This window comes from Pimephales promelas, chromosome 3, assembly GCF_988280905.1.
Source record: "Pimephales promelas chromosome 3, fPimPro1.hap1.1, whole genome shotgun sequence".
NCBI lineage: Eukaryota > Metazoa > Chordata > Actinopteri > Cypriniformes > Leuciscidae > Pimephales > Pimephales promelas.
In genome coordinates, this window is record NC_142771.1 from 34,964,385 (window position 1) to 34,988,448 (window position 24,064).

Consider the following 24,064-nt stretch of genomic DNA (forward strand, 5'->3'; position numbering starts at 1 on the left):
TTAAAGAAAAGGTTTAAATATTCCATGTGCCTACAGCGGCTCAATTATAAGTTTATCAAGCGACGAGACTACTTTTTGTGTGAAAAAAACATAAATAACGACTTAATTCGACTATTCTATTACTTCCTTATGGGCGCATTCGCGAGAACTGAGACGAGGACGTTATTCTCCTTCGACTACTTTTTGTTACCGGCTGCTCACCGCTTAGGAGTTTTACCGCCCCCTACCGTATAAGATGATGTGCTGATATAGCTGGAAGTGTAAAACTTTCTGTTTACAAGCAGAGGAAGATGCGCGCTGTACATACGTTTTTCAATTAGCGTATTTTCCGCACTATAAGGTGCACTTAAAAGCCTTTAATCCTCTCAAAAAACGACAGTGTTCCTTATAATCCGGAGCGCCTTATATATGGATCATCATTTTATACGGTAGGGGGCGGTAAAACTCCTAAGCGGTGAGCAGCCGGTAACAAAAAGTAGTCGAAGGAGAACGTCCTCGTCTCAGTTCTCGCGCATGCGCCCATAAGGAAGTAATGGAATAGTGGAATAAAGTCGTTATTTATGTTTTTTTCACACAAAAAGTATTCTCGTCGCTTGATAAACGCATAATTGAGCCGCTGTAGGCACATGGAATATTTAAACCTTTTCTTTAATGACTTTATGGGCCGTCAAGAGCCAGTCCCTTAGGCAGTCTATAGGACTGATCCAGCTCTCAGATTCAATCAAAAATATCTTCATTTGTGTTCCGAAGATGAACGAAGGTCTTACGGGGTTGGAACAGCATGGGGGTGAGTAAATAATGACTTAATTTTCATTTTTGGGTGAAATAACCCTTTAATAGACAGCTATTTTCTGTAAGGGGGTTGTTTTACCTGAGTTATAGGGGTCGGACTTGTGTTGACGTGGAGAGTGATGCTGCTGCGGCTGTTGCTGGATGATCTGCTGTGCTTTCGAGGAGGGCATGGAGACCTTGTGTTGACTAGACTGCGTTTGCGTGGTCTGCACCGGGCCTTGAGAGAAGCTCAGCTGCTGCGAGTGCTGCATGTGTCTGGCCTGGTGCTGCGAGAGCTGCGGGGAGGGCTGGGCTTGAGTCTGAACGGGGAGCTGCGGCGGGGGTCCCAGCTGAGACTGAACCTGCACCGACTGCAGCAGAGACGGCTGTCCCGGCTGCTGCGACCTGCTCTGCAGAGACTGCATCAGTGACGTCGGCGGCGGCTGCTGCTGCAGGCGGTTGGGCTGCAGGTGCTGCAGGTACATGGGCAGGGTCATGGAGGGAACGGGCTCCTCGTCGTCCTCGAGCAGCATCTGTGGGGGCTGGGAGGAGAGCAGGCCCTGGGGAGTGAGTGTGGGAGGGGAGAGCGGCCGCTGGCGCAGCTGCTGTGGAGGGTGCAGGAGATGCGGAGGGAGGTGGTGCTGGGGCGGAGGTGGTTGCTGGGGCTGGAGCTGCTGGGGCAGGGTCTGCTGGGGTTGCTGCTGCTGCTGCTGGGGCGTGCTTTGCTGAGGAGGTTTAGGAGGTAGTGGGGCTGCCCTATTACTGGGTCGTGAAGGCTGCTGGGGCATTGCGTTGTGCAGGGCTGTAAACCAACGAATATAGAAAAAGGAAGACGTCAATATAGATCGCCGGCAATTTTTTAACAATACTTACAAATAAAACAAAATGCTGCATAAAGAGAATAATATGGCTAATCAGAGAATTTGACATGCATTTTGAACCAGTTTGACAACGTGACTGCCTGGCAATAGGTGTCGAACCAATAGAACAGATGGACTTCCCCCACTAGTCGCGGGGTATTGAGTCTTACTTTTCAGTTACGCTTTAAAGTTAAGTTTGGAGTTTATAATAAATGTGTATTATGAAAGCCACTATATATATATATATATATATATATATATAAAGAGAGTTCAGATGCAAAAGCCTCTAAGTGCCATTTGAAATTTTCTTCTAAAATGACCCTTTTTATCAAGCTTGTATATTTAAGTTCAGTAATTTCACTTAACTGACAATGAAGATTACCTATTAATTGCCATTTAAGTGAAATTACTGAACTTAAATACAGAAGCTTGATAAAAATGATTATTCTAGAAGAAAATTTCAAATGGCACTTATAGGCTTTTGCATCTGAACTCTTCATATATATATATATATATATTAGTGCTGGGTAATAACTATCGATTTCATGATATTAATCAATATTAATCTTGATATTAATTTCTCAATATTAAAATTAATTGATTAAATCTCAAGAATCGATTAGTCATCCTGTTTCATTTGAATGAATGGAACATTGTATCGCGGCTGCGCACATCCAAAAAACAAACAAAAAAAAAACAAAAAAACGCAATAATCTTTGTCTTTTGTTACTATTGATATGAAACAAAGTCTCAATTTTCAAATTAGGTCAATTTTCTTTAGAAATTCCAAAACATAAATAACGTTTTGGCGCTGTGGCGTGAGATCAGTCACAGCGCGGAATAAACATGAATGAGCATCTGAAAGTGTGTTAAAAGATAGAGTACAACTTATCGAAATCCGTATCATGACAGATTCATTCGCTCAATCAGCGTTTCAACCGTGGAAAGACGTCAGTTAAACAGCTTGTAATCAAGGTCATGTATCGTCATATTTACCTCAGAAAACCCACATAAACTTGTTAGTCAGCTAGAAAAAATAACATATTTAACAAATACATTACATATGCATTATAATCTTAATGTTCTTCAATATTTAATGCATATTTGAATAAATCTGGCAAGTTTTTATGACAGCCACCATTTAAATGTTTATATTTCATATAATCTTATTATAAAAATAAATAAAAGTGTAATTTAAGTGTTTGTATAGCTACAAAACAGTTCATTATTACCTTCATATTAGGCTAATGAAGCCTAGTAGGCTACAACTAGAATCCCATAGTTCACAGCATTAGTTAAGAGATTTGATTCCCTTGAGAAAATTTGCCATTTATTGTAACTGATATCCAAAATAATCGATATTGAATCGAATTGCAAGCTTGTGAATCGAAACCGAATCAAATTGTGAAATTTGTGTCAATATCCAGCCCTAATATATATATATATATATATAAATGAAAAAATAAGAATTTTTTTTTTCATGTTTACACTTTAAAATATTTGTAAAAGTTTCATTTTATTTACTATTTTACACTTCTTATACAAGAAAAATGTTTTTTTGCTAATATGTATTCAATCAATACTAGTTAATCATGAGAAAAATGTCATTTGTGTGTAACCAGTGAAAACCGGTTTTCAAACATTTTTAAGATGTTTCTGACAGAGGGAGTAGTAAAGGAGTAATGGTTAAAAAAACTGTTTAAGAACATTAGGGTTTTAATTGAAGGTTTCAAGCATGTCACTGCTCAACGGAGGTCATGCCGTACAAATTAATCTACAAATGCTGTGAGAAGAGATTTGAGAATAATGATTCTTTCTGCTGTCAAGGTCAGTTATGCCGGGGAGAGTTCAGGGAGTCAGATAAGATATTATTCACAAAGGCCAGGTGGGCATTCATATTATGCAATCTCAATGTCGGAAAATGTACTTTTATGATAAAAAGTAGTACAAGGCCTAATGATAATCTGCTCTTTTGTTTATCAAACGAATTTAGAAAGTCTTAGTTTGCTAAAAAAAAATAAATGATTTGACTGGTTTGCTTGGAGCTCACTTTGTAGCTCTCTAAAGCCCCGTTTCACACTACAAGCGACAAAGTGACACGATGCCATTCATTTCAATGGGGAGCGGGCGATTTCACCCTGAGTTTGATTTTTTTTCAGAAATAAATTTGGTTTGATAATTTTACTAGCGAGTGGGCTTGACTTTAATCTTATATTTGAATTTCCACCACACAGATGCAACTTATCGGTTTTCTTTTCGCTCAACAATGCAATTTTGACCTGATACATTTGGAAAAAAATATGTTCCATCAAACCAGGTTAGGACAATACATTGATGTAATAAACAGGAAGTTTCCACTCACCTGGGGATGGGAGGATGGGATGCTGGTTCAGGAACGGGTGCGTCTCAGGTGACACTTGGCCTCCTGGAGGGTGAGCGTTGAGGTGAGGCGGCGCAGGGGAGGACGAGTCATTTGCGTGGTGGGGAAGGTGCATGATGGGCTGGCCAAAGTGGGCCAGAGGGTCAAAGGGGTTTTCCAGGAGCTGCGAGGGCTCCAGAGCCGTGACGGGAGGAGGCATGTAAGTGGCGGGAGAGGGGTGCTGTTGTGGTTTCAGCTGAGCGCTGGGCTGCAGTGCAGGGGTCAGGGGTTGATGGGGAACCTGTGGCTGAGGCATGCCAAGAGACACCGCCTGGTGAAAAGCCTTCTTTCCTTCACCCCTCACTCTCTTCTTCAGCTTAGGCGCCACCCCTGAGTTTGGGAAGAGGAGATTCTTTATGTACTGCAGCTTCTTGGATCATTTCACATAGCAAACGCATTAGAAGACCAGTTGGTCAGACGTTATCAAGCTGCAGGGCTCACCTGTCTCTGAGTCTTCACTTTCTGAGGAGCTGGACTCGCTGCTGCTGCCCGACTCGGATGATGAGCCTTTTGTCTTTGTAACACTCATTGCCTCCATGGTCTTCTCTGGGACTAAAGGATGTTACACAATAAATAACCAATTTGAATTTGTAGACACTTGTATTTAATGCTGTCCATGTTGCATCACCTGTGATGGACATTAATACCAAGTGTAAAAAGGATCCAATGATGTTTACATGCACTAATTTTCATAATTCAGATTAAAACCAGTCTGATTTCAGATTCCAAAAATTCTGTTTGTATAACCCTGATTTACATCTTTGTTTCATCTTCGTATGTATTCTAAACGTTTTTGAAAAAAAACGTAGTAACTATTCAGTCTCCTCCACTGACCAGCTCTAAAGACGCGAGATGTAAATAAACATAAGCACATTCGTAAGATAAAGTCATATGTAAACTTGTGGCACATAAAATCATGTCACTGTGCAGGAGCACAAGTTTTTTTTTTTAATCAGATTCGGATTCAGATTATTACACCAGCCCTTCAAATGTGACCGAAATTTCATTCAGATCAACTCAAACGGCTCGACTGAGGTGTTTGCGTAAAGGCTTTTTAAAACGATCTTACAGATTGGGTGCATGTAACCGTAGCTTGTGTTTTGCAATTACTCAAAACTATCTTCTGTGCACGTGAGGAACTCAAATGGACACGTCACATTAGAAAGGTCAATGCTAATGTGTCCCAGACTACATTCTGGGACAGGAGTGTCCAATCCTACTCCTGGAGGGCCACCTTCCAGCAGAGTTTAACTCCAGCCCTAATTAAACTCATCAAGGTCTTCAGGATCACTAGAAACTTCCAAGCAGGTCTGTTGGAGCTCAAACTAAAGAGCAGGATTGGAAACCCCTGTTCTAGGGCCACCTAATCATGCAAAACGAGTTTTTGTCTACGTAGGTACAGCCATACATCATCTGATCCAACTGAGTACTTGTGGTTGACACGAGAGGCCGACATTAATGGGTGTAAACTAGGGATGCAAATTATCGATTAATTCATTAATCATTAGTTGATCAACCTTACCGATCGATTAACGATAAACTGATAAGCGCCTATTTTACATAAAAAGCTAATTATTGCTTATATACTGAATAAAAATGCATGTTATATTGCTCAATTGATGTTTTATTGTAACAGTTGGGATACTTCACAGAATAATGGCATTTATGTAGTTTTACAAAATAAATTATGCACAGAAAATTAAAATTAGGGTTCGACCGATATGGATGTTTTAGTGCCGATACCGATTTTTTTCCCATCAGCCTTAGCCGATGACCGATACAGGCTGCCGATTTTCTTGAGCCGATATTTGGAGCCGAAACATTTTGCTCGCTAAATTTACTTCATAAAAATGACATGATGTTAACAAATGTTTCAGGTCTCGATTTAACAAAAGTAACATTTATTTAACTTTAAAAAACAATATTTAACAAATAGTAAAAACGTGAGGTAGAACAAGAACAAGTAGATAAACAATGTAACAAATATTAAAAACATGAGGTTGAAAAAAAAAAGAAAAAAAAAAGCACTGAAAATTTTCAGTGCTGAAAATAAATAAGCATAAATGAAATAGCAACACAGTAGCAACTAGCATAATAAAGTGCACAGTGCACACTGTACTTCATTTTAAAAGTAACTTAAAAAGTAAATTTGTACTTAAAAAGTAAATTTTTCTGTGCCGGGAAAAACTATCAGCGAACGCAGTATCGGCCGATTCCGATACACGTAAAAAACGCAAATATTGGCCCGACATATCGGCCGGCCGATATATATCGGTCGATCACTAACTAAAATACTTCAATAATTGTGCACTGTCTCACCTGTTGCATGTGAAACATTAAACATCATAAAATCCATTTTAAATAAAAATCTATATAGGTAAGGCTTATCATACCTACACTATATTAATCCTACATATAATAATCTATCTGTAAACTACTTGTATAAAAAACTTGAAACATTAGCAGCAGCACTTATAATATAGGTGGAGGGGGACCTCAAATATACAACTTGTAACGAGTGAAAATAAGGTGTGGACCCTTTAAGGGCTGCGCGCTCTGTTGAACTATACTGTATGTGCCGTGCGCCTCGAACACCACTTTTGCTGTCTATGTGAAGTGAACACACCATGTATGAAAGTGTGACAGACAGACTAGTTTCCCAGGAAAAATAACAAACCGGGAGATACAGCTAAAAAACGGGAGTGTTGACAGGTATGAGCGAAGTTATTGTTAGGCCATGTCCACACTAATACGTTTTCGTTTGAAAACGTACTGAGACGCCGTTTTAAGTCAACAAAAACGTATCGTTTGGAAAACGCTCTCCAAAGTGGATAAATTCAACAACGCAGGTTTCACGTTGTAGTGTGGACAGTAAAACCGGAGGTATTTCAAAACGATGACGTAAGTTTAGTCATGTGATCCATGTAGTACCAATAGATATTCATGATTATCGGTATTGTGCCTGTTATGTGTTATTCATTTTTACACTGTTGCTAAAATATGTTACTTTCTATGTTACTTAATATGTGCTATTCTTCATAGCTCAGTACTGCAAAGATGACTGATAATGTACTCACATTTGCTGTCCTGCAGCAAAACAGGAGAGCAGTTGCGTTTTAGACAAAACATATGGTGACTGAATTCGATCCGTGATGGTGAGATATTTTGCCAAATAAAATTATCCTGTTATTGTGCGATAACATTATTATTTATTTTCCCATCTGTATCATCTCAGTGAGCTTTTGTGAAGTTTCACGCATGCGCAGTAAAGTGAATTTAGAAGTTTTTCATCCACACTGAAACATCGAAAAACGCCTAAAAACGCTAGTGTGGACGGAGAGCGTTTTTAAACGAAAACCCCGTTTTCAAATGTACCCGGATTAATGTGGACGTAGCCTTAGATTACAGCTGGGTTTGAGGTTAGCACGCTGTATAGCTGGTAGTCAATATCGATGCACTCCACGCCGTTTTGACCGCCTCATGTTTGGTTTCTTTTTTGCCGCCTCAAGTTTGTGTCAGCTCTTTCGCGTGAGAACATCGTGTCACGTTCGCAATGTTCAATTAGCCGGCAATTAATTTTATTTAATCGAGTAAATTGTTGTCGACAATTAATCGATTAACCGTTTGCATCCCTCTGTGTTAAAAGAAAGCGATGCTCTTGATCACTCACCGACAGGCTTCTTCTTCTTGCGAAGACAAGACGACACGTATCTCTCCAGCTCCCGCAGCGTAGAAGGCTTCAACGTCTCAAAGTCGATCTCAATCTCGTCGGGATTGGAGTTCTTGAGCGAGGGCTCGCGGGACTGGATGATGTGGACCACACGGCCCAGCTTGTCTCCAGGGAGCTTGTTAATGTCCAGACTCAGCTGTCTCTTCTCTTCATAGGACATGGGCTTACACTTCTCTCCAGCAGCCATGCCTGCCATTGCGGCTCCACCAGTCAGACCCAGATCCTCCTCAGGATCCAGGCCTACCACAGGCTGCAGGATTGGTGGGGCCGCGCCTGGGGGAGCCATGGAGCGACTGGCCTTACCACCTCCCTCCTTCTTGCTATAGAGCAGAAGATGACAAGAACATCTCATTGTCCATGACTAAACAGTTAAAGGGTTGAACAAAAAACTCTAAGGATCACCAAATTGATCAAAGCAATTAAACCTAGCCTAAAATGAGTTTGCAATAATCAAATGTCTCAGCCCACCTCAACTTCTTGGGCTTCTTAGGAAGAGGGTCCTTGCTCTTAGGCTTTGCTTGAACCTTGAGGGCAGGAGGCGGCTCCAGGATCTCCTCTAGTGCAGGCATGACTGCTGCTTTCCTTTTGTGCTTGTCTTTCTTCTTTTCCTTCTTTTCCTTCTCTTTCTTCTTTGGTTTGCTGGCCGGAGGCTGGGACAAGGCAGCCAGCTGCTCATGAACCGCTTTCAGCTAAGCAACAAAGCAGAAACAAGAAATTCAGAGATTACAGTCTCTTAGTAGAAAGCATCACATCTACATCCACAATATCTATAGTGACCGATCTCTCGGCCAGGTCTTCAGGGACGTGCTGGCAAAAGCCAAGTAGTAAAGAAGATCTAACTCACCTGCTCCTGAAGCTCTGCTAACCTCTGGGCTCTCTCTTCTTCAGAGTCATCCGTGGAGGAGTCGGACTCCGATGAGGAATCACTGGAGCTGTCTGAGGACGAGGCAGGGCCCATGGGCGGCTGTGTCTTTACAGGAGCCGGGTGGAGCACTGGCGCAGGAGCAGGTGCCAGCATTTCCTCTGGCTCATCGGGCATTTTAGCAAAACGCATCTCGAACACATCCTACAGAAAGAGAGAACTTTTGAGGATCTTCTAGTAGAAGACTCTTTTCTGAGTTCAGAAATTAAATTATAACAATATAGTTTCTATAATGAACACCTGAATTTTTCTGGAATATTTCTAAATCACTTCCACACTTCACTGTCAATTAGGAAATTAACAGCGGCTTGTGGCAGAAATACAACCCAAAAAAAAAAACTCCAAAAATAAATCCCACCCCCTACACCATTAAACAAAATCTATTATGACAGCCCCGATTAAAGTGAAATGTGAAAGTGTTTCAGCAAACACAATTTTATTTTATTAAATTGACATTAAGGCGAGACACTGCAGGTGAATAGGACAAAAATTTCAACTTACAGATGTCACCATGAAACTTGATTACTCGCATAAAAAGGAGAAAAAAAAAATGTATTGCAAGTTTTCTGTAATTTTTAGGGATGCACCGATATGAAAATTTTGGCCGATACCAATAACCGATAATTATTTGCATTTGAAAGCCGATAACCGATATATCGGCCGATAAACTTAAATCCAAATTTTTATCTAATTTTGAGAGCCTGATTACAAATACAAAAGTCTCACAATTAAATCCATGTCCCAAGCGCACAATTATTATGATGTTCTCAATATAGTGTTGTATAGCCGATATGACAGATTTGCGTTGCTCATGTTGTCCCGAACCAGATTTTCCTTTTTTGAAGAGATTTCAATCATATTTCAAGCAATTCAAAAACATAAACAGTGCTCAACAAGTGTCTCAGCTGAAGGGAATAATACATTATGTATCGGCTTTAATATATCGGCCACATTTTCTTACCAGGCCGATAACAATAACATTAAAAATGAACATATATCGGCCGATACCGATATGCTGGCCGATATATCGTGCATCCCTAGTAATTTTTAATTTAAATACGCTAATCAGGCTATATCTAATTAAATATGTGCTAATTTGCATATATTTTGAAGTGAAAAATCTAACCATTATGTTTGCATTTTGTTGATATATTCAATGAAAAGACATTTTCAGAGGGGATTATGAATATCTCCTTTTGTAAATCAGAAAATACTGCAAATAGCCTTAAAAAATAGATTTCCACCCTATTTTTAGGCATAAAATGACATATAAATCAGGCCAAGAATGATATAATCAACAAATCCCTCTGAACAAACCTTCACAATATAATTAGGAAAACAGCTGTAAAGTTTGTCGTGTGTAGGTGCTACAGAAGTGGACAATCGTCACTAGAAGTGTGAGAAAAACCTAATTTTGAGAAAACGGACTTTAAAGATTTTTACGGGATTGGCCCATTTTACTTTCATGATTGGTTGCAGATAAACAGGAAATGGATATTTGGATCCGACAGCATTGAAGAGGAGAGAGAGAGCGATTTCTAACGGTGTGTGCGATGACAGGGTGCGGATCGCGATCACGGAGCATTTAGACGAAACGCACGCAAACCGACAAAGTGTAGTAAAATAAAGACTTAAATGTGTATTTTGGACTTTTTTTCAGCACAAGTCTGAAAGACGACATGTTATTGACTACAAATAGCCCAAAATCTAAAAAATTGACCAGTGAAAAACAAAAATAATTGACAATGATATTTGTCCTAATATTGTAGCCCTACCCTTTAATGAGCTCCTGTTTTTGTTTTATACTTTATAAAATGTAGGCTATTTACATTATGCTACCTTTGAGCAGCATTAAACAGTCAGTGTGTGAATAAATAAACATGCCATGTCCGATTCAGCTCCCGTGCCACCTTTGCAGTGTAATGATGACTTTCGACATGGTCTATTGCGAGCCACTTACAAAAATAAAGTACATATTGACAAGCAGACTAGATGTCAGACTAAAAAAAGAACGAGTCATGCAAGTCTTTTGCAGGTGTCCGTGTACCTGCAGTTTGCGTGCCATAGCCACCACTTCATGGTCTGGAGGGTTGTACTTGTAGCAGTTGGAGAACATTAACCGCACATCCGCTGCAAACTCCTGAGCGTCTCTGTACTGCCTGGTTTCCAACTTGTCCTGCACAACCAAAGAAAAAAAAAACTGAACAAATAAGCAAGGAGAGCAAACAAGGCTCGTCCTTCGATTTAGATCCAGCGACTGCATTTTCACCTTAATAGTGCTGAGGTCCATGGGATGTTTAATGATGTCATGGTAATCGTGCAGCCCTAAAGCATCCACATCCACCGGCTTGTAGAAGGGCCAAGCGTATGCTGCATGTTTCTTAGCGTACATGTCCTTTACGATGCCCGAGCAGTAGCGTAACTGTTCTTGTTGCTTGGGGCTGTGGGTCCCAGGGGCGACTGTCCCATGGTGCTGGGAGTCCGGTGCCTCCTTTTTGGGTAGTTTGCTTGGTCGTGTACTATCCCGGCGTGGCAAGGTCTTCCCTGACTTTGACTCGGCGGGCGAGGACTCGCTCAGCTGGTCATTAGCCGTAGGTGTCGTGGTGTCTGCTTTCCTTTTCTGACTTTTTCTCTGCTGCGGGTGAAAAATTGTACTGCAATTGACACAACTTAAAAACAAAGATTGACACTATGGTTGAATGTTATGGGCCAACTTACTTTGGGAGGCATTGGGATGGGGCTTTGTAGAATAGGAGCAGTGCTCTGCTGCATGTGCACGGGCGGCAGGGCAGTTTGGGTGGGAGGAGGCACAGCCGTCAAGATGGGGGCCGGTGGGTTGCAGTCAGTGGGGCCCAAAGAAAAAGGTGGCCCTAATTGAGGCGCGAGGGGAGGGAGCGAAGGGAGCGAAGGGAGCGAAGGGGGCACTCGAGAGGGCAAGGCTTGCATGGCAGTTTGGGGAGGTAAAGTAGGCGGACCCAGTGGTGGTCCTCTCGTTTGTGGCCCAGGGGCAAGACCGGAAAGGCCACGTGTTTGAGGGATTGTGGGCGAAGACTCAAGGACAGGCCCAATCTTCAGGTTTATGTCTAATAATGTAGAGAAAGAGAGAACACAAAAGAATTAAGGCCAGTTCACATTCACACAGATAACGATGACAATAGAGGGAATGCGTTGACGTCACTTTCCCGCCGGAACGACCCCCCTCAGCCTGACTGAGTGGCAAAAGATCTGCCGCGTGGCTGGATTTAATAGGGGAAACTGCGAAAATGCGACTAAAACGAACAATTTTATCAATTTAAACTAAATGTTGGACTCAATGTTGTGTTCCTTACAACTTACTAAAGATCCAGTGATCCATGGATATTGACATGCAGCCAGGAATCGTGTTGCCTGACATTTATGTTTGCCTGACATTTATGTTCGACACTAGGGAAATAAAAGCAATATATACCTAAACATAAAGCAAAATTGCCTGTGAATGCTTTATATAAATACAATATAGGTAGGTCTAAATGCGGGTGATCACTTACATCAGTGTTACATATAGCCTATCATCATATCGTCCAGCCCTAAAACTTTTTTGGTCAGTGTTTATTAAAAAACATTCAATAATGCAGAATATGCTATGATAAATATATAATTGATGAGTTGTTAATATATATAATTAACAATTCAAAATATATGGGTATGGTTTTACACCTAAATTCAGCATATTGACACAAAATGATAACTGCAAATCCACCTTTCGCTGACTGGAGTCCAGTTGTTTTTGTGAATTGCAGCTGTCCATTTGCTCCTCTTTCTATAGCAATCAGTAAAAATATACCTCCGATTTTTTGTCAAATCTAGTTGTACAGTCAATCGCAAAGCTCTTTCCCACTTTATACGTGTTGTGTTTGTTTTTCGCGACATTCACACTAACAACAAATACAGCCGCTCAGTCTTTTTGCCACTCACTAGCCATGTTTCCATCCACTTGTCAATCGAATTATCTGAAGTTCTGTTAAAAAAAAACTCATGCGGAATGGATAAAGCTGGTGAAAGTGTGTTTCCATCCAACGGCTTTAAAGCGAATAAAAACCTGTACGTAATGACGTCACATGCTGTTTTGCGATCAAATTGGTATATCGAATTGATTTGAGACATTTTAAGGTGTTTCCATTCATTTTCGCACTGAATCGAACAACATTCAAGCAAACTTTTGCGAACAAAGTTTTGTTAGACAAAACGGATCGCGCCATCTACCATCAAATGATCAATATTTCACAAGTTGAAGCCTAATAATGCTTATGTGCCAGCTGATAGCGACGTATGGGATAATGTATGCGAGGTGGTTGTTGAAGGGGTTGTATTCGCTATAACAACCGCCTCGCTATATATTATCCTGCTTATTACATATAAATCAACCAAATAAATAAATAAATCAATAATTTGACACAAAATATTGACTTAAAAAAACGAGTTTATTGATTTAAAAACGAGTATTGCTTCTGCTAAAGAAAATAGTCTGTTCCGTCTCTGAACTGCATCCATGGCAAGTTTATAAACAAGTAAATGTGTGTTATACTAGCAGCGCCGCAGTCTGTTAACAAGAAATAACAGACCACATTATACATTACAATTCAACCAAGCCACGTAAAAACAAGCAAAACTAACCTAAGAAAACAACGACGCTATAAACATTGCTATGATGATGCGATGCACGTAAATGCCCGACGACAGCGGAGGTGACTGTGGTTTGGGAACGACAGCGCTCCATCAGTTCTGGGAGATCGTGGTTCACGGAAACCCTTTGGTTGAAGCATCTTTTTGCTTTGTCCACTTACATCTGTCTTTGTTAACATCCGCCACGTGTGCGCAAACAGACTGGCCGGAAATGAACTCGTCTTCTGACGTGTTGCAACCATAAAAGGACATAAAACTTAATCGCAATTCATTATTTATTCGGCAAATAACGTTTCCATCAGCTTTTATCGCATTAGCCGTATATCGATCAAGAGAAAATCCGATGAGACCGAACGCATTTCATTTGAGTCGATTTTCATGAAATTTCATCGAATTTTACTGTTTCCATAAGGCATTTTTCATTCGATATCACTTAATTCGGATAAAAACGTGTCAATGGAAACATGGCTACTGTGAGCAACTATAGACTCCGGTGACGTCACGCGCATACCCTCTATATTAGTGTCCACACCAGCTGACAACAACATTGTTTATTCTAAGTGCACACTGCAGTTTTGTCATCTGATTATCTGAGATTTGTAAACCTAGCATTTCTGTTGTAGTTATCACACCATTCAGGATAAAAGGGCACTGACAGCAGTTCAAATGAAGGCTGGAGATTTGAGGTGATGCACACCGAAGTTAATGCAAATGTGCAGAGACATTAAGACCGTGAAGCCCAGATGACCTTCTGGCTGATACAGGAGTCAAGTAGGACACGTAAAAAGGGCAGCAGTGTGAGTGGCCCTCAAGTAAGAGAGAGTATGAGATTAATACCTGGCTCCCTCCTGCCCCGGCCACGACCCTTGCCGGATGAGGCGGTCATCTCGATCTCCTGCTGGGGCATCTCTGAAATCTTGGTGAGGAACACCTTCTCCAGCGCTTCTGCCATTAAGACTATGTCATCCCCAGGCTGCAGGGGGCGACACATACCATTAACCACATGGCCAATCACACCACTTCAGTCCATTGTGAATGATGGCAGCAGAGACGTGAACCAGTACCTTATTGTAAATGTAGCAGTTAGTAAACATGGTGTTGAAGTCTTGAATACATTCTTGGGCATTGACGTAGAAACTGTTCTCTAGGCGTTTCTTGATTGTTCCCATGTCCATAGGATTTTTGATTATCTTGTAATAGTCCTACGGAGAGTTGGTAACAAAAAGTCAGCATGACGCATCACAATCCATAACATAATGGCCTCATGATGTTATAATAACAGCAAGCAGCTTTGAGACTTTCAATCGAGGACATTTTTGACTGTGGGCCATTTGAATTTCAACTTTAAATAGTCAGGCTACAGTCTTAACCCTGTAATTGTCAGAAAATATATAAAGTCTATCCAAAAACCCACAATAGCTTGATAACTACAAAATGTAAATTGATGCGTTTTATTTGTGAGAAGGTTATGTAGCAACTAGGGATGGGTAATAAATATCGATTTCTCGATATTAATCGATTCTCATTTTTACGAACCGATATCGATTCTTAAATCTCAAGAATCGATTAGTCATCCTGTTTCATTTGAAAGAAAGGAACATTGTATCGCATCCAAAAAAAAAATCGCAATAATCTTTGTCCTTTGTTACTATTGATATGACAAAAGTCTCAATTTTCAAATTACGTCCATTTTCTTAAGAAATTCTAAAACATAAATAACGTTTTGGCGCTGTGGCGTGAGATCGCTCTGGCGCAGCTCAAGAGAAGCAGCAGCGCTGATCTCTCTTCCGGCTTAATAATACCAGTTACAGCGCCAAATAAACATGAATGAGCATCTTTCAGCGGAGGATGGTTGCCTCCGCCGAAGTCCATTAAAACCTGACAATGGACACCTCGAAGGGCATTAACCCGCTTATACCATGGTCACTTGCCAAATAAAACATTTTTAAAACATTAGCTGCTAGTTTATATTAGGCTAAATCAAGTTTTTACAAATAATAACTCGCCTGGTTTATCTAGCAACCGGAGATATTTATAGTCCGCTTAGCTCGTATCCCTTCAGGCTCAAAACTGCATTTTTTTTTTTCATGAAACACAAAGGTAGGCATAGTTGTTATTTTTTTTAATTACACATAAAACAATTAATCAAACAGGCTTCTTAGGCTTGAAACGCTGTACTCTCCTCCTGCCGGTTGTCTGGACTGCTGCGTAAAACTCCCGCAGGGTCTCATTCAGAGCAGCAACGGTGTAATTTTCTTTGCGATGTTACTCCGTTTTATTTACATTTTTTCTTTCTTCAGCAGCATCCCAGTCGTCAAAGTTGTCATATTCCCCATAAATGTTAAAAGAAATAACGAAGTCGCTCATTGTTGTATTAGTAGGCTATGTAATATCTAACTAACGTTAGATGTTTGTTTTGATAGAGCAAATTGTTAACGGATACTTTGACTGCCTGTTGCTATGGTTACTCACAGCTGTTGTAGGCAGCGCATTTATTTACTAATTTCGAATGGTAAACAGGCAGTTTCACCAGAACTACTTCACTAGGTGTCCTCTATCACTTTTTAACGGACACCCTGCAGCCAATCAGAATCGAGTATTCACCCAGACCATGGTATAAATTACATATAATCTTCTTATAAAAATAAATAAAAGTGTAATTTAAGTGTTTGTAGCTACAAAACAGTTAATTATTACCTTCATATTAGGCTAATGAAGCCTCGTAGGCTACAACTAGACTCCCATAGTTCACAGCATTAGTTAAGAGATTTGATTCCCTTGAGAAAATTTGCTATTTATTGTAACTGATATCCCAAATCGAAATCGAATCGAATTGTAAGCTTGTGAATCGAAATCAAATCAAATTGTGAAATTTGTGTCAATACCCAGCCCTAGTAGCAACATACTCCGTAGCACAGAGAATAAAATCGCACATCATCAGACAGAGGACCCGCTCCAGCATGACAACTAGCAGCATTCGAGTGGCTAAAGAACTGCAGTAAACATCACTGTCTGACAGGACCTGCTCATCACAGACATGACACGACTGTAAATGGATGTAGAGCACTCACAGGCAGATTTAGCTTAATGGCGTCAACAGGAGAGTGGAAAGGCCAAGCGAACTGATGCTTCCAAAGAGACTTCAGCACCACCTTAAGCAGGTACTGCAGCTGGTTGGTCTGACGCTTGGGCCGAGTAGGGTTGGCGATTTCTGGGGGATTGGGGTTTAAGAGGGAAGGGGCCTGGGACGAGGGCTGCCCCTGACTGCTGCTGCTCCCCGACATCTGCACTGCGTCCAGGCCGTCTCCCATAATGAAGGGGTGGATCGGGGGCAGAGGGACGGGAGGGGGTGGGGCAGGACACCACTCGTTCAGTCTCGAGCCAGGCGCGGGCTCCACAGGGAGAGCACCGCTAATTCCATTGCACTCCTCGCTGGACTCTCTGTGAAGGAAGCAAATCATAGTCATTAGCTCTTTAATTTACATCGATGCCATCTGCATCAGATCCATCACTGTAATCATCACTATCATCTCAATTACACTTAACTATCCGCACACATCCTCTCTGCCCCCCCCCCCCCCCCCCCCCCCCATTATTCAAATGCTTCATGTTTGCTTAAGTAATTGCCCGTGGATTCTCGAATTATCCCCGGATGTGGTCTGAATCATTAACGTCTTTCAAAGGACCCGTACTGAGTTTTAAAGGACCCGACTGCTTCAAGAAGGTGCAGTGTAGCCAAATGTGTCACAGGTATTAATGTGTACTGTGATCAAATTTACAGTAATCTGCAGAAACATGCCACCTTTTTGTTGACCAGTAATTTCAGCCGTTCACTAATGCTTTTGGCAGCATGTGACCAATAAGATACACACAAAACATAGGGAGAGGACTTGCTTCTTTGCATGGGTTATTGACTCGATTGAGGCAGATCTGAATGTGAGCTTGCAGTTGATTGTAAGAAAGGGGCAGAGTTTAAAGGAGTAGTTTTGAAAAAACTTTTGCTGATAATTTACTCACCCCCATGTCATCCAAGATGTCCACGTCTTTCTTTCTTCAGTCGGAAAGAAATTAAGGTTTTTGATGAAAACATTCCAGGATTTTCTCCATATAATGGACTTCAATGGGCTCGGCTCAAGGTCCAAAAGACAGTTTCAGTGCAAACTGTTCAAAGGGCTTTAAATGATTACAGAAGATGAATAAGGGTCTTATCTAGGACCCTTCGAGTCATGACTCGAAAAAAGATTTGTTCAGTTTAATGAACGAGTTTGAACAGGAGATTCATGAATGCTCATCACAAAACAGAGCAAGGCGACCATTTGAGCTTATAAAACTTAAACTTTTTAATTTATTTTTTAAATGAGTGATCGTTTCGCTTGATAAGACCTTTATTCATAATCTGGTGTCGTTTAAAGCCCTTTGAACAGTTTGCACTGAAACTCTCATTTGGACCTTGAACCGTTTGGTTCCCATTGAAGTCCATTATATGAAGAAAAATCCTGAAATGTTTATCAAAAACCTTAATTTCTTTTCGACTGAAGAAAGAATGACGTGGATCTTGGATGACATGGGGGTGAGTAAATTATCAGCAAAAGTGTTTTTAAAAGTGAACTACTCCTTTAAGTGGATGAAATGATTGGAGAACTTTGACACACGTCACCATAGATCAATCTGTCATTTCACAGGAAGATTGAGCTGCGAGATCGATTGAAAATGACGAGATCAAAAACAAAAAGACCAATAACATGCATTTAAAATATTAATTTCATGCTGACTTTAACGTTAAAACCTGAATACTTAGTTCTGCTGATACCCAAAACATCTACTGTGCTTTTTTTCTATTAGTAACTGGTGACTTAAATCCAAAGCTTACTACTTTGAATATTAATACATGAAGTTTTGACAATCTGTAGTGACGACAGCAAAAGTTGGCACTGGTATCAACTACTGAAATTGACAAAGAAAATTACATGTTGCTTTACAATTTAAGGCCATACAGCTTGCAAATTTGCATGAAACTATGACTAACAGTATGATTTAATCTAAAAATACACCACAGTGTACTATGAGCTGAGCGATGACTAGTGCTTTGCTCATGCAAGATGATCAGATAATTGTGTTCGAGTCGGGGAAAGAGAGAGATGAAGTGCATTGTGTGAGCCCATCAACACGACTTGCCCAGGTGACCCCATGACCGAACGAAGCCTCCGAGTAATGTGGCAGAGTACAGCTTATGTTGAAACCGTATTTGTTCCCGCAGACCATCCTGCACCTCAACAATCAATTCCTGCTCCTCAGCCAGTTGTTTTTCGATTGAAGCATGTTAAAGGTCAGCCGGGTAATTGATACCAAAGGAGGACCAAAATGTCTTTGCCTTTCTAGTAATCACACACCCACCACTGCCCCGGCAATCTGGCAATCCCCGCAACTACACTTCCTGCTAATGAAACCTCACATGACCTCATACGGCTCTCAAGAGCCTTGTATTTAATCTCTCAACAGGCTCACGGCTTTAAGAGGAACCTTTAAACATCATAACTACTGCTGGAAGCATGACTCGGGTGAGTCAACTGAAAAACGTTTCAGGTTTAGACAGCCGTAAATAATCAGAATGGGATCATTCAGAGCGAAACTGGACGTTTCTGTGCTTAAAAAAATGAGAAAACAGGATCATCAGAGGAACGTGTTATGACATCTGATAAAATGTGTGGACAGACTGCTATTCCCCTGCAGCATGCATCTCACAGTCACACAAGAGTTGTAGTGACTCGTTGGCACAGTTGCTCTGTCTCCTGTCAAGTCTTCATAAAACATGATACAGCAGAATGTATTCAGTCACGATGAGTCCACGGTGACTTCCATTCCTGAATCATTCAAAATGACTGAGACTTAGCAAAAATAAGCAGAATTTGCTACAGCAAGATGAGGCAAAAGGGACCCAGGCTTAAAGTGCCCTCCAGTGTACTTTTCTGCGGTTGAACCGCTGCAGGTCGGACAATAAAAAGGTGGTAGACTTTAAATGTACAGAAGCTCTGGCTGTAATAAAAACAATAGTGTTATAATGATTTTACAGCACAGCAGCTGCCAAGTGTTCTCTCACTTTGAAACACTTCATTTCATGTCCTCTTTAGTTTTTGTTAGACCCTTAAATCATGCCATTCATTGGGTCACAATCGTGAAACTTTAGCAAAACAAACCTGTAAGTTGTTCATAAAACCGTCCTTATGTAAACCGCTGCACCGAACTCATCATGCAACAGTTTACACAAGAATTACTATTTATACAAAATTCGTCATGCTTGTTTTTTCCTGAAGCAGACCCATTAACTAATAATTTGAGTATAAAACGACTTAATTTCTCAGTGGTGTGGCAGAGAAAAACTCCTAGCAGAAACAAGTAGATCATGGGTTCACAAACTAATGAAAAAGAATGAAAGATGTCTGGGATAAAAACAATAAAATTAAAACAAATCAACAAAAGAAATGCAGCATCTCACCAAATTACAAACAAGCAATTTCTTAAACACAAACACTATATATATATATATATATATTAGTGCTGTCAAACGATTAAAATATTTAATCGCGATTAATCGCATTAATGTCATAGTTAACTCGCGATTAATCGCACATTTTTATCTTCTAAATGTCTCTTGATTTCTTTTTGTTACATTATTTTTTTTCTCATTTTAATGCTCTTATCAATATGGAAAAGTGGAAAAAGTATTATTGAAAATAACATTGGAATAGTGTTCAATTTCACATTAACATATAGCCTATAAATAATCTCTCACACAATGTAACACTGTCTATCAATAAAAGCGTGAAAGAAATACTGACGAGACCCTAATATTGGCGAGGGGGCGGAGAATTCGCATCATCTGTGTGTGTGTGTGTTTGCTTGGCCATCATGATGATAGCTCAGTTCACAACGATAAAACACACACAGATCACTTGGTCTTGTCAATGGGACAATATGGCAACTTTTTAAAATTAAACTTTCCATTCAGAATCATAGGGCATAACGTAACGTTACTACTTGGCCAGCTCGCAAGCTGAAACGAGTGTGTGCGGCACAAAACGTCCTCGCGCTGCGCTCTGAAACCCATTCATTTCCATGGCTTGCGCCACACGAGGACGTTTTGTTGCTTCTTCGACCAAAGCGCAAGCGGATCTAGACCGTAAACAAAACAACAGACACGCCACACACACACACACGTTTCGGCTTGCGAGCCGGCTTTGAGTGGATGACGAGCGTGAGACACCGAAATGGATCAGGACGCATGTCGCATGTAAAAAAACTACAAAGTATACTAGGACAAAAAGACCGTTAATCGCGCGATAAAAAAATTAACGCCGTTAAAATGGGTTTGCGTTAACGGCGTTAATAACGCGTTAAACTGACAGCCTTAATATTTATATATATATATATATATATCATCAAGATGTTAGATCTGGGAACTCATTGCCAGGGCTCAATCCGAGGAGTGGGATAAACAGTTGTCTTTCAAATTCTCTCTGCACACAATTGGATAGCGCTACAACCAATCAGAGCAACAAAGAAGGTGACGACTTAGTCCCATGCGGATTCCCACCAGCGGAGCGAGTTGATATATTAAACTTTTACCGTATCCAGCTGGCAAAACTCTAAACACATCTTTTAAAAAAAAAAATGACTCAAGTGCCATTTTCAAGAAAAGCTTAAGTTCAAATCATCCAGAGTAGCGGTCAAAAGACCGCTATCGAAAGACAGCTGTTCGCCAGCAGCAGCCATTCTTTGTTTTTAAGTTAGCAGTGAACCAACGCAACTCTGTCCTCATTATGTTAAGCCAGCCCGCCGACCCTATACACGGTGTGATTGGCCTGACCAGAGTTCGGTTTTTCCAGCTAAAACGTCTGGAGAGTTGCTAGACTACACAGGCTGCGAAATAATTTTTGCTGCCGCTAGGGTGCGTCTAGATTTCTATGCATATATATATATATATATATATATATATATATATATATATACACACAGCTACATGCACTAAAACTAGGGATGGGCATTTTTCAAAAATATTACATTCAAATAATCGGGCTCATAAAAATCAAATATTCGAATATTTGTTTGTTTAAATGACGTTTAACGAAAAATACGTTATTTTTAAGTAAAATTTTTTTACATTTTTGTCACCATTTCTGTACAAGCTTACAACTAGGCAATATACACAACAAGCTTACAATATATATTAAAGTTTTCTTTTAGTTGAAAACAATAAACAGTAGGCCTGTGTAAACTATATATAAAAAAAACAAAAGCATTATTAAAAGCATGCTCAAGCGAAAAATAATAAAGCCTAATAAAAACAGATTGCGCCAGATATCGTACAAAACATTTCACGTTTATGTTGAGAAAAACAATATCTACATGTAGGGGCGCCGCCAGCACTTTATGCTCGAGTGAGAAAAGGCGCTTTGCTGACAGACGTTTCAGAGACGCAAAGAGAACGGTGTTCTAAGTTTCTAACAGCACTTTGCATTTTCTGTTCTTAAACCGGCCTCCCTCAACGAAACTTAAAGGCAGTATATGTCTCAAAATCATTTTGCTATTAGCTAAGTCAACATCTTGGATCACGCGGGGTGCAGCTGCGCTTACCTGCAGTCGTGATGCAGTGATGGAAAGCCATCTTTCCTCATTCGACTGTTTGGATTTCATGCGATTTCTCATTGTGGCGATGATATAACTCAGATTAATTAATTTGATCAAAAAGTAATTTCATTTAGTAAGATCATTTTCAAGTAATTCCAAACTTCGCGAGGCACACGACAACATTTCGTCCCTTTGGAATTATAAGGTTCCATCTGACATTGTCAAAATTGAGTTATTCACATATTCTTATTCTGTGACAATTTATTTACATTATGTGATGTGTTTTGTACATTTAGGGTCCCTGTTATTTTTATGTTTGAAAGAAACTTGTTCCCCATACACATTTTCCTATATGGAATGCAAAAACTTTGAAGCTCAATATCTCAAACACTCCACGCGCCATCCAGTACATTTAATTATAACGGCGAGTTAGCGCTTAAGATTTATCATGGACTCGCTGCATTTATGGCCGGCAAAGCAACGTAGTAAAATTCTAATAGTATTCTATTTTTCGAATAATAATTACAGATCGAATATTCGAAAATTCGAATATTCGTGCACACCCCTAACTAAAACTCCTGTCAACTCCTTAAATGAAGATTTTTGAGTGACGTTGAGAAAAATAAACCACTACCAGTGCACTGTTGTTTAGAATGACTCATCGAAATGAAGTCAATTACAATTTTTGTAAATGATGTTTAGAATATGAAGTGCATTAAATGGTGTGAAGAAACTTTTTCAGTTCCCCTCAGATATACAATAATCCACACAAACCTCTTTAAAACCACACAAATTTTCACGCATCACATGAACGGCCTAACTCAATGTCAGAATGGCCCATTTTGGGGACACTGAGTCTATTCTATAATGTGGAGCTGTCAAAACTCAGACAAGGACAGTCAGAGTGTTCTGAAGCACGCCACGAGACTAATCATTTACAAGATGCTAATCGTCCCCTTTGGCGTGAAGATCCCTGGTATTGGGCAACAGTCTGTGACACAGGATGTGTGTGAGAAAGTGTTCAAGTGTAAGCGCTTGAGGGTAAATATATTTCTTTTAGATCTGGCAGTGCCTGTAGCCGATGCGTGGGTCTGCGGGTTCACCAGCATCCACTTCCCTTCATGGTGCGGGTCTCGGGAGGGCTCAGGATGTGGGAGTTCACTTCACTGCTTCTTTCAGCTCCGTAATGGGGAACATCATGTGCAAGTCGGCACACAAAGAGCACAAGAATAATCTTCAGCCTAAGGCCACGAGTACACGCACAGCTAAAAATACCCCGAACTATGGAGGAAACGCAACCAAAACGGGGCAGGCCGGGGCAGAGCTAAAAAACCCTGCAGGCCCTCGGACACGACATATTCAGGTTGCCATGCATTTCGCTTCTTTTCCAAGTCTAAACGTATCTGTATACACACAAAGCACTTGTTTATGTCTGACTAACCGCATTCTTGATGACTCACATGGTGACGAGAGAAACAGTTGGTAGATCACATGACCACTATATCAACCCTAGAGCTCACTCAGACTCAGAGAGAGGGAGCTGACGATCTGCCAGCGTGACTACTCAGGAAAGAATGCCAAGCTGCCTGTTACCAGTAAATGAACACTCACTCACTGCTGCAGGGAAACATTTCCAGAGCCTCCCTAAAAATCCAGTCAGAACTCATATAGATGGATACGTAACACACAAAGCTGAGCTAATTACACTCTCGGTCACAAGTTTGATGTTAAGTTTTTTTTTGATTTTTTGATTTTTAAAAAACTGAATACCTTTATTCAGTAAGGATGCATTAAATTGAAAAGTGACCGTAGACATTTATAACATTAAAAAAAGATTTCTATTAGAAATAAATGCTGTTCTTTTAACTTTCTATTTAAAGAATACTGAAAAAATGAAGTGAAACTACTTAAAATCACAAATGAAGCAACTGTTATGCATAAGTAAGCATAAGCACGCATAAGTTACGCATTTGACGCACGTCTTCTCTTCAGTTTCCGGTTGGGGAGATTTAAAGCGAAGGAAAACGGGATTATGGCAGAGTCTTCAAAATTTACTGTCCTCCCGTCTTTGAAAC

At 40.4% G+C, this 24,064-nt stretch overlaps 1 protein-coding gene across 3 annotated transcripts in view; it reads right to left on the bottom strand.

The window, feature by feature from the left end:
• Nucleotides 1-24,064, bottom strand: part of brd4 (bromodomain containing 4) — a 76,086-nt gene that overhangs the window by 7,384 nt on the left and 44,638 nt on the right. For all 3 annotated transcript variants that reach the window (XM_039685692.2, XM_039685691.2, XM_039685689.2), the window contains 12 exons: nucleotides 16,436-16,805; nucleotides 14,429-14,566; nucleotides 14,202-14,337; nucleotides 11,421-11,785; nucleotides 10,972-11,337; nucleotides 10,750-10,878; nucleotides 8,625-8,846; nucleotides 8,249-8,469; nucleotides 7,721-8,100; nucleotides 4,492-4,602; nucleotides 3,994-4,380; nucleotides 872-1,573 (listed from right to left, as the gene is read on the bottom strand). In XM_039685692.2, the coding sequence (XP_039541626.2) occupies nucleotides 872-1,573; nucleotides 3,994-4,380; nucleotides 4,492-4,602; nucleotides 7,721-8,100; nucleotides 8,249-8,469; nucleotides 8,625-8,846; nucleotides 10,750-10,878; nucleotides 10,972-11,337; nucleotides 11,421-11,785; nucleotides 14,202-14,337; nucleotides 14,429-14,566; nucleotides 16,436-16,675 (3,397 nt within the window). In that variant the 5' untranslated portion in view covers nucleotides 16,676-16,805. The remainder of the gene's footprint in view (nucleotides 1-871; nucleotides 1,574-3,993; nucleotides 4,381-4,491; nucleotides 4,603-7,720; nucleotides 8,101-8,248; nucleotides 8,470-8,624; nucleotides 8,847-10,749; nucleotides 10,879-10,971; nucleotides 11,338-11,420; nucleotides 11,786-14,201; nucleotides 14,338-14,428; nucleotides 14,567-16,435; nucleotides 16,806-24,064) is intronic.